General features: G+C 43.2%; 1 protein-coding gene across 1 annotated transcript in view; it reads right to left on the bottom strand.

Annotated features, from left to right (window-relative positions):
• The window catches only part of FBN1 (fibrillin 1), a 250,030-nt gene that overhangs the window by 182,110 nt on the left and 56,371 nt on the right, over positions 1-11,549 (bottom strand). Inside the window, exon 6 of the mRNA XM_015411782.1 lies at positions 11,089-11,184. Coding sequence (XP_015267268.1) covers positions 11,089-11,184 — 96 coding nt within the window. The remainder of the gene's footprint in view (positions 1-11,088; positions 11,185-11,549) is intronic.

Genomic DNA, 11,549 nt, shown 5'->3' with positions numbered 1-11,549 from the left:
ACATTGGGTGGCAGTTATTTTGCCAATGTTGCTCTCCACATGCAGATACTCTACGCAGAACAGCAAAATTGGGGAAATAACTGCCTGCCAGCACAGTTTTTGGACTAGAAAACCCCCCATCCTCCCACAGCACCCACTTGGGCTCTCCTTTTGTGTGTGTGTGTGTGAACAAGTGAAGAAACATAAGGTGTAGCTGACCCCTTAAAGAGCTACAGGCAAATCGCTGCTCCCTGTCAGGTTTGCATGTATGAAGCACCCTTATACAAAGATAGAATTCATAGTTTTTTTGGAAGGTATGCAACTGCTAAGATACATAAGCAGACATGTAAAAATGTTAATGCGTGAAGTAGCCATGACAGCAGATAATCTGTTTGGACTGTTGATTTTGTTTCCTACTTTGGAAGGCCAGAGATCTCATTTAGTTATCACAGCTATTTGTATGTGTGTGTGTGGGGGGGGTATTTTCTTCTGCTAGTGGAGGCACGTTTATCCTTGCTCCATTTGTGCTTGACCTTTGGTCAAGCAGGACTTCCCCTGTACATAAAACAGAATTAAAATCTTGGTTCCTGGGTTTTTTTTTTCCTTTCTAAAGTTCGCATTTGAATTGGATCATCTTCTCCTTTCTTTTTCATACCTTATTTAGGCCTCTTTCTCTACAGTACTACTTCAGTGCCAAATAGTACAGGCAGTCACAAAAGAAATACATAAAAGCTAGTCTTTACTGCAAAGCTTCCAGGGATCAGCTGGAAGTGTGAACATGTCTGTGGGCAAATGGTAATTGTTCTCACATAAGCATTTCCTCCCCACTAACCCACTCCGTATCTTGTCTTCTGAATACAAAGAATTCTGTTTCATAAAACAAAGTCATTGTAAATGAGCCATTTCAAATGTCAGATTTACTGTTATTTCCAATGCCTTGAAATATGTATTAGCCACTCAGCCAAAAAAAGCACATCTGAAAACAGTTGACAGCATTAAAAACTCAATATGAAATCAATGCAAATGCAGTAACTGTGCACTCCTAAACAGAGTTACACCCTTCTAAGCTTATTTACTTCATTGAGTTGTGGGGGAAAGTACCAACTCGTAGCCAAAGTGTGGCAACTCCTAAATGGGTTTTCAAGGCAAGAGATGAACAGAGGTGGTTTGTCATTGCCTGCCTCTGTGAAGTCTTGGTGGTCTCCCACACACATACTAACCAAGGCCAACCCTGCTTAGCTTCCATGGTCTGATGAGATCTGGCAAGTTTGGGCCATCCAGGTCAGGGCTCAGTGGACTTAGAAGGGTGAAATTCTGTTTAGGATTGCACTATCAGTATACTTTTCAAAAATTCGCTCTATATAGCCACCATAAGAATAAATAAAATCTATCCTAGACAGCCAGCCACTGGGGGGCCATGGGAAAGAATTCACCCAGCTGGAGGTGTTTGGAACATTGGAAGTACAATCAACCATGCATCAGACCAGGCAAGCTGGCTTAAATTGTTAACTGGCTTGCCCATTCCAACGGTTTCCAAGCACCTCTGCAGTGCACTTCTCTCTAGTTTTACTTTACGGCTTGCCCTGAATTGTCCTCACAGGCTCAGGGTTGGGAATCCTGGTTTGGGGAAGGAAAACTATATGAGAAGAACAATGCTGGATCAGACAAAACACCCATCTAGCCCAGCGCTCTGTCCTCACATGGCGGCCAACCAGCCATTGGGCCACAAACAGGAAGACGGTGTCATCCTCCCTGTGCTCCCCAGCAACTGATTTAAAAAGGCATACTACTTCTAACACTGGTTGACTAACTCTCATTGAACCAGGAGGCTGTGTTCATACACTGTGGGCAGCCACAAGTTCCTGCACAGGAAGGGAAGGGAAAGGAGCAAAAAACATGGATGAAACCAGCTTCATGGGTTGACTTCTTCACCCAAAGAGTGATTAACACATGGAATTCACTGCCACAGGAGGTGGCGGCAGCTACAAGCACAGACAGCTTCAAGAGGGGATTGGATAAACATATGGAGCAGAGGTCCATCGGTAGCTATTAGCCACAAGGGATAGATAGGAGCTCTCAGTCTGGGGCAAGTGATGCTCTGAATTCTTGGTGCTTGGGGGGGGGGGCAACAGTGGGAGGGCTTCTAGTGTCCTGGCCCCACTGATGGAACTCCTGATGGCACCTGGTATTTTTGGCCACTGTGTGCCACAGAGTGTTGGACTGGATGGGCCATTGGCCTAATCCAACATTGACTGCTCTTATGTTCTTATGGGACATCGGAATGCAATTTGAGGACAAGGTTCTTCAAATGACTTACACCAAGGAATATTTTTATTTGCAAATTTTTGTCTTTATATTAAGGACTATTGATGAGGGTCCCAAAGCAGTTTGTTGTTACATTATGAAAACTTTGTATTCTTTACCGATAGTCTCATGGAAGCAGACCATTTGGAAGCCACACATATTCATATTAGGGTGATTTAGCTTTTCCCCATACACCTGGTCTATCTTAACAATAACCACAATGCTGCACGCAGCTGTGCTTTGCCACAAGTCAGGGTACATAAAGTAGCCTTCTCTGGCCATAAAGAATTTAATCTTTGTTGTGTTTCAGTCATTGCAGGCAAGTATTTGTGTAGCAGGAAAGAAGATCCTATATCTCAAATGAACAACTGTATTTCTTGAACAACAAGTCCAAGGGAGGGGGCGTAAAAGGCCACCAAGCTGCAGCCTACTTACAGAAACCCTGTAAGGTTTTCAAGGCAAGGGTTTGACAGAGAAGGTTTGCTATTGCCTGTCTCTGCATAATGACACTAGTATTCCTTGGTGGTCTCCCGTCCATGTATTACCCAGGGCTGACCCTGCTTAGTTTCCAAGATCTGGCAAGACTGGGCTAGCCTGGGGAAAGTAAATATTTTCCCAGGTACCAGATGTTGTACTATAGTTTTGATACAACAGCACTGCATATATGTTCTCAAAACCTTATACCTACACTTGGTTATTTGCTTTCCATTTAGACTAAATATCATAGATGGGGTACCAAAAGAAGCAGAGCCTTTTCCATGAACACATATTATACTACTTACAAGAAAGAAGCACAAACAATACAGCACTTAAACACGGGGTTTAACTCCGTTCATTTCCCCACAGTATTAAGATTCTCTGGTAGCAAAGCAATCCTAAAGACTTACTAGGGAATCAATCCAAATAAACTCAGTCGGACTCACAAGTATACATGCTTAGGATTGTGCTGACTGTTATTTTTTCTTGTAACTTTTCAGTTGGCCTAACTGGTGATCAACAAAGGCTTTAGTTAATCTGTGGGTTTGCCAATTCAGGATGTATCTTCTTTTAAGGCTCTGTTGGCTGTCATGCTTTATTATTAAATGGGGAATTTGAAAAAAAAAATTAAGACCGCTTCCCCTTCTGACAATTAGTGATAGGTTTTGTGCATTCAATTGTAAATTAGTTTGCGCTTCAAATCCTCAGGAGGCCACCTCTGTTGGTCAGGTTATATGTAAATGCATTTAAATGTGTAACTTAAAAGGCAGGTAATTCAACTACAACATTCTTTATGCAGCTGAAAACCCTAATTTTTACATCTGGCATTTATTAGAGACTAATCACACAATTGTGCACACACACACACACACAAATCGTGCTACAGAAGAAAGGAGCTCAACGGGACTTACTTGCTGAGAAGGAAAACCAGACACTGTTTGCATACGCAGAATGCACATCAAGGCAGCACATGCTGCAGTCTTAATATTTTAAGTGACTGGAGTCCAAACCGGCTGTCACCAGACTCAAAAGAAAACTCTAGGTGGGGAGCAGGAGACTGTCTGTACTTTCCAACAAGCTTGAAATCAGAGAAGGGGGAGTGAGAGTCAAAAGGTCGACTGAACCTCCCAAAATCATGGGACAACCTACAGAATGCTCTGGTTTAAGCAGCAGCAACAAAGATGTTGCAACAACAGTTCTCACCAACAAAAAACAGAAATCGGTCTGAGAAAACCCAGGCCCTGGTAGTGCCTCTGACTGTATCTGATGTGTCACCAACTTGTACAAGTACTAGGGATGCTAGCCTCCAGGTGGGACCTGGGGATTCCCTGGAATTACAGCTCATTTCCAGGCTAGAGATCAGTTCCTCTGGAGAAAATGGATGCTTTGGAGGGTGGACTCTATGGCACTGTACCCCACTGGGGTCCCTGTTGGCCCCAGGCTCCACCCCCCAAATCTCCAGGAGCTTTCCAACCTGGAGCTAGCAACCCTACTGTCGGTAGCCAGGGGGTTCCTGGCAACACTAACAAGTATGCCTAAACAGTTTTTTACTCATGATGTTGCAGCCCTGGGCAGCGATCTTATGCACAATTACTTATGCAGATAGGGTAACATCACAAGACCTGAGCTAGAGAAGACCAGTCCCAGTTTTCACTCCACCTGTTTATAGACTCCATTCAAAGGCATATGCCTTTCCTATTCCTCTCACAATGTGGAACAGGAAGACTGGGGGCAATTCTGAATTATTGTCGATGATTTGCCCTCACGCCATCATCAGATGCTTGCAGCAGATACAACCTTTCACTGCAAAGGAGGATTCAAGACTCATTTAAACTATTCATTTTACAATAGTTCCAAGAGGTAAGAACAACTGATTCGACAGCACCACAGTACCTCTAGTGGCACAAGCAGCCATTTGCACCCTTGTCACAACTGCCACGGTTTTTTGTTTTTTTTAAAGACTTTAATAAATGGCAGGCTCTGGACCCTTGCAAGGAAAATATCCCATTGGACTTCTAAATTTGAAGCTACTGCATGGTTCGAGCACTGCCTGCAGTATCCAAAGGCCTGAAATTCCAAATAAAAGCATAAAGATGTCTTGTCTACCTGTCAATAGTTTTGCAGACTGCTCTGTCTAGCTGTCAGTAATTCTACCACTGTGAACATAAGAACATAAGAGAAGCCAATGTTGGATCAGGCCAATGGCCCATCCAGTCCAACACTCTGTCACATAGTGGCCAAAAATACCAGGTGCCATCAAGAGGCCCACCCATGGGGCCAGGACACTAGAAGCTCTCCCACTGTTGCCCCCCCCCCAGCACCAAGAATACAGAGCATCACTTGCCCCAGAGTTCCTATCTATACCTTGTGGCTAATAGCCACTGATGGACCACTGTTCCACATGTTTATCTAATTCCCTCTTGAAGCCTCCCATGCTTGTATCCACCAACACCTCCTGTGGTAGTGAATTCCATGTGTTAATCACTCTTTGGGTGAAGAAGGACTTCCTTTTATCCGTTCTATCCCAAGCGCTCAGCAATTTCATGGAGTGCCCATGAGTTCTTGTATTGTGAGAAAGGGAGAAAAGTACTTCTTTCTCTACCTGCTCTATCCCATGCATAATCTTATAAACGTTGATCAGGTCACCCTTCAGCCGTCGTTTCTCCAAGCTAAAGAGTCCCAAGCACTTTAACCTTTCCTCATAGGGAAAGTGTTCCAATATTGTGCTCTTATCACAAGGATGGCTCTTGATGGCGCAGTAGCAGAAGTCAAAATGCTTCATGTTAAGGAAGTGATCTTTGTAGCAATCCACTATTCTGCTCTCCTGAAGGTACACAGAATTACATATTCAAGTTATGTCAGCTCTGCTGCTGCAACCTACTTCCGAAGCCACTGTGCTTTCCTTATTTAATCCATGTAAAGTCCCATCTGTTTTTAGTTTCTTAAACATCACCTCAAATATCAGGTTAGCTTTCTTCATTGTGATGCATTTTGCATAACCTTGGTCATCTGCCCACGGCAATCCGCCCCCAGCTGTGGAAAAAGCTGCAGAACCATACTCAAATTTTGAATATACGTATTTGACTAATGCAATCATGTTACAAACTTTAAATAAGTCAGGGTCTCGAGACGACACAGTTCACTGGTAGCAAAACAAACACCGCAGTCCTGAAAACCGCAAAAAATTCTAAATCAAGACAAAAATATCAGTAACACTTCTGGCGCATTGGTATGTTTACAGAGTTTCATGGCGTCAATGGGAATTCTACTGATCCCCACAAAGCACATACGTGGATCAATCAAAAGCCAATGCTTCTTCCATTAAATACTTTAACCCATCAGTTGTATTTCCTTGTCCAGTCCCTCTGCCTGCTTTTATGCTGATTTTATAACTGCTGGTTTTAGTGCCTGCTCTTTTGAAAATACTGATGCTTGTTTTTATTCTGCTGTTTTAGTTTACTGGCATGAATCTTTTAACGGGGGAAGGAGAGAATGATTTGTAGTTTGTTATTTGGGGTTTTAACTGTAAATTTTTTAAATTACTATTATAAGCTGTCTCAAACATGAGGAATCATGGGGCATAAATGTTTTAATGAATAAAAATATTGTGTTTTAGTTGTTGTTTTTCAGTGTTATATTGTGTTTTTTTATTTTATGTTGTTAGTCAGATTCTGGAGTATTTTGGATATAAGTTTCAAAATAATAAACAAAAAAACCTGGGGAATTGACTACCTGTGTCATTAGCTCAACTCTCTACAGTTTCACAGTTGATAAATTTCTTGAACTCGGGCAGTAACTGAAAGGCTCTCCCTCCTTCTTGCTCCAAATTACTCAGCGTTCTGATTTGTGCAGGTAAGTATTACAGTTTATAGCAATCAGTGATTTGTTGAGCTTTGCTGTGTGATGCAATTACTTTTAAAATGTATTCTATGTATTTGAACACTTAGAGCGATTGTTCAGGAAGAAAATTACTGATTATTCCATAAAAGCATTCCTGCTGGTTAGAACTGTAGATTATACTGTATGTCTGTGTTGGGCTGTGCAAGCGGACTTGGGTGTGAGATGAGCACTTGTCCAAAAAGCATGGCTGAGGTCCGGTCCAAGGGTCGAGCAGCAGGTCACAATATCAGAATAGAACAGGTTTAAGGACAGTATGAGGTAAAGCAAATCCAAGAATCACAGTTGAGGCAGTCCAAATCCGGTTCAAGAGTCATCAGGATGCAAGGCAGGCTCAGAGGCATTAGTTGCAGGGTCGGCAATAATCCAATTTGTTGCTTCCATGCCTGGCTTGTCTTCTGCTTCCTTATTTATGTTTGGTTCATAGCTGGGCTGCATTAAGCTAGTGCATGGGTGATCATCTTGGCTCGTTAGCTCCAGGTGTCTCCAGGCTGTTAAGCGCACATGTCATCTCTTCTCAAATAGTTCACGCTGCGACCTTCACCACTGGCATTCCAGCGGCTCAGGGGACAAGGGAGTTGAGATGGCCCATGGGATTTTGTCCAGTCCAGGATCCTGGGTCAGGGCAGACGGGGCACTGCTCTCAGCTGGCGGTTCCAGCTGTCAGTGGCCAGTTGTGAGCTGATGTCTGTTTCTGCCACCTCGTTGTCACTGTTCAAACCGGCCGATTCAGGCTGACCCACAACAGTCTGTAACCTTTTTACCCTGAACCACAGTGACTCTTATAGTCAACATGCTTGAGTTCCACCTATCCTTTTTCTAATAGTTTGATAAACGGACACCCTATAAAGAAGCACTGTAAGCAATCCACAGCCACAATGCCAAAATTATTATTGTTGTTGTTGTCGTCGTCTACTTTTCTTAGTGGGACTCAAGGAGGATTACAAGTATGATAAAAGCTTCTCAATCAGTCAGTAAGCGGACTACAACATATGAAAACAATATTTGATTCCTAATAGAACAAAATAATGCAGTTGGGCTGGGACTGTAGAAGGGAGGGGAAAAAAGAACAATACAAGCAGATATACCTGTTTAAGGCAACAAGACCATCACTGTAGGGGGAAAAAATGTCCCTAATAAAAGTCACCTTCTGAGCTGAACCACTACACCACAGCTTGGCTCCCTCTATGAGAATGCCCTTCTGAACAATTCTGCATGGGCCTTCTGTATAGATTCTGCCCCCCAGGCTAGTCCAGGGATGGAGGGGAAAATTCTACACTGGCTCAATACATTACACAATAACTCAGAGAGGTAGGCTCTCTGAATCTAAAAACAATAGCCACCAGGGATCTCTAGACTTAATCCCTCACCAGCCTGAGATTAGAGATCCCAGAATCTCAGTTGGCACCTGGAATTTAACACATTAGCAACTCAATCCAGAGCTGTGCAGTTAATCTTACTAAGGTAGTGCAATTGGTGAGCAGCAGGCACAAGGAAAAAGGCTTGAAGTCCAGTTACCACAATGCAAACACATTAGAAAACCAGAATAAGTTTATTCAGTATAGAACTTAGCACAGATTAATAAGGATTTCAAAATAACAAACCTAGGCAAGTTTTGCCTTAACTAAACAGTAAGAAGCATATTTACCAACATCAGGGTAGCACCCAAGAGTTCAATATTGTCCATTGGAATAGTCCAGGTACCCCCAAGGGGGTTTGAGGAGGAACATCCCCACCTTGCCTTCATGTGCTCTAAGGCACAAGGGGATCCTTTGTTCTCCCACAGACCACATGGCAGGACAAGAGCATTTCAGGGGTAAGTCCACAGAACAGCAGAGATAGCAGGAACAGAAGAGAGAGTTCTCTCCATTGGGTTTGACCAGATATAGGGCAATTCCAGTCTCCAAATTAGCCCTGGCCAGGGGCCAATTGGAGTAGACATGAGAGTGTCCAATTGTTGGGTTGCCATGGGGACAACATCTGAATGGTCAGTACTCTTGAAGGCCACACCTGCAGTCATGTGGTCCCCAAATTCCAACCACCCCATGGCATACGTGTTTTTTTGCCTGTTTGCTAGGCCATCTGTTCTCTGCCAGCATTGAAGTGTGAAGAATGTAGGGTTATATGGCAGGCCTGTTGAGGCCATATGGCTTCAATAGGAAATCAACACAGCCGGGTATCAGCAAGACACATTCCAGGGGAGACATGAAACCTATAGAAATCAATATTTCTATACACCTTCCTAATAGCCTCAGGCACACCACTGCATAACATAGGAGCCACCACAGGGAACACACGTGAACAGACAGTTACTGATTCTACCTAGTTGCAGGGTGGCATCTTCAGAAAGCTTGGCTTAGAGGAGGGGAGGTGTCGCAGTGCGGCACAGCAAGAGAGGCAGTCCTGCAGGTGTGTGGATCCAATGACTTTAAGGACTTTGTAGGTGACAGCTAGAACTTTGAATTGAACCCGGTCATTGATCAGTAACCACTGGATTGTCTGCGGATTCTGCTTAGTGCCCAATAGTAGCCAGGCCACAGTGTTCTATACCAGCTAGAGTTTCTAAGTTGTCTTTAAGAGCAGACCTGTATAGAGTGCAGTAGCCTAGCCTCAAAGTAAGCATAGCATGGATCCACATGGCCGGGTCAGCAGAGTCAAGGTAGGGGCCATTCTACATTTGGGCAAACTAAGTAGAGTTGATAAAGGGCTTTTTGGAAGCTCATCAACTTCCTTCACGAGCAATAAAGCTAGATGAAGTATCACCCTTAGGCTCTTAACAGAGTCAGCTGGACCCCATCAGAAGAGGGGAACACCATGTCTGTCAGGAACTAAGCCTTTCCAACCAACATGACCACCATTTTGTCAGGATTCAGTTTTATCTTGTTTGCCTCCAGCCATGTAACCATAGCAGTCAGACATTGGTTCAGAGTCTCTACTGCATCACCAGGTCATTCGGATAGATAAATGTAGAGCTGGGTGTCATCACCACAAATGGTTTTTTAATGAATGTTTTACACAGAGATTGAATAGCATGGGGGCATTCCATTTGTCTTGTAGGACAGGCTAAACCACTGTGATCAGATTCCAAGCTGCAACATTATGTATATTTGGGGGGTGGGGTGGAGGAGTTAAAAGGATTTGCTTGATTGATTATATAACAGCCTACTTTATATGTAATCTATCATATGAATTGTCCAGACAGTAAGTTAACCCATTTGCTCAAATTAAAACATATGTTATCTTTAGGAATAGAAACAGCCCGACAAGATAATTGCCATTAAATAGCTATTGCTGTCATCTCTCTCCAGAATTCTGTTAAGCTTGATTTAATTTCCTTGAAACTGCTTGGTATAGCAGATAAGCAAGGATGTGTTCTCATCTGGAAACAGCTGTGTGTGTTGCTATGGCTACCTAAGGGGGGAAAAAAGGTGGTCTCACAAAACTGATAATGAACAAGTTTAAAAGAAGAACTCCCTAAAGCTAGTCAAAACAAAGCCAGTCAAGAGGCAGAAAAGAGTGTAACTTTGGTACTTGGGCGTAGCTGCAGTTGCCAAAAAATTGCCCAGAACATTTTTCCGATATTAAACTCGGGGGGGGGGGGAGTATGGAATTCTATTTTCTTTTGCCTTTAACTTCAAAATCTGAAACAAAACAAATGCCTAAGTTTCATGAGCCTTCCATCTTGGTTTCCTATCATTAAATGAAATCTAGACAGCCCTCCAAGAGCAAATGTAAGTATCAGCAGAAATGGCCAAGTGAGACAAAGAACAAAGGACCACATCCCCAAATCTCAAAGTAATTCACAATGTCCCCCTTGCAGAATGTAAGAGAAGAGGGCCACACCAGCAACAGGGCAAAAGAACAAAAACAATGGTGCAGAATTATAACATAATTATTCTGTTGCTGTGGAAACTGTTTGAGATTATTACACAGATTCCCACAAAGAAGTGTAGACAAAACGCACTGAAATGCATATAATGGAATAAAACTATTATTTTCCCCACTACACCATTTTTTTTTTGTTCTTTTGCACCTCCTCCCCTTAGCCAACTGGCACTCCTTTTGATAACTCCTCTCACACAGCCACACATTGGGTCAGTCCCAGACTAGGTTTTCTGCTAACAGAGGACACTTTTGTTAGTGGAACACAACTCTCCTGCCCCCCTTCCTGCAGTTCTTCCAGCAGACACAGAAGTAAGAAAGTATGGGAGATTTCGCACAGTACAATAAGACGGAAAACATTCCAAAATGAAAGTTTGAGGGCAAAAGAACCCAAGATGAGCTGTTGCAGAATCAGTCTTTGAATGATAAAAAAACCTGAATAATTAACTACCCAATATTACTGTATTGGCAATTTACCATATTTCTGCACATATGTCAAGATCTGCAACTTTCCTTTTCCAATACAGAAAGGGGGAAAATCCCACTTACCTCTTTCACACTGAGGTCCAGTAAAGCCGTATGTACAGGCACACCTGTTTGGAGCAACACATCTCCCTCCATTAAGGCATCCACTTTCACAGACAGCTGCAAATGAAGGGAGAGAAGGATGGTTCTCCAGTTAGTGAAAGTTCACTATGAAGCTCTTCCTGGAAAACAGAACTGGAGGAAATCTACAAGTGAACTAGATGTTATGGTGTTAAGGTTGCCAGGTCTGGGTTGGAAAACACCTGGAGTCTTTGGGGGTGGATCCAGGAGGGGGCCGCAGCATGGTACAATATCACAGTCCACCTTTCAAAGGAGATCAGTTGTAAAGGCGGGAGATCCCCAGGCCTCACCTGGAGGCTGGCAACCCTATATGGTGTCCATGGATCCAACCCATGGACCACAACACCATTTTAGAGGAAATTCAGGCTATTTTAAAATGAAGCTAGGGAGTGTTTCAGCACTTG

The sequence above is a fragment of the Gekko japonicus genome, unplaced genomic scaffold, assembly GCF_001447785.1.
Source record: "Gekko japonicus isolate JY-2015 unplaced genomic scaffold, Gekko_japonicus_V1.1 scaffold266, whole genome shotgun sequence".
Classification (NCBI taxonomy): Eukaryota; Metazoa; Chordata; class Lepidosauria; order Squamata; family Gekkonidae; genus Gekko; species Gekko japonicus.
The sequence above is the reverse complement of the archived record's forward strand: the minus strand, read 5'-3'. Positions and strand labels throughout refer to the sequence as shown.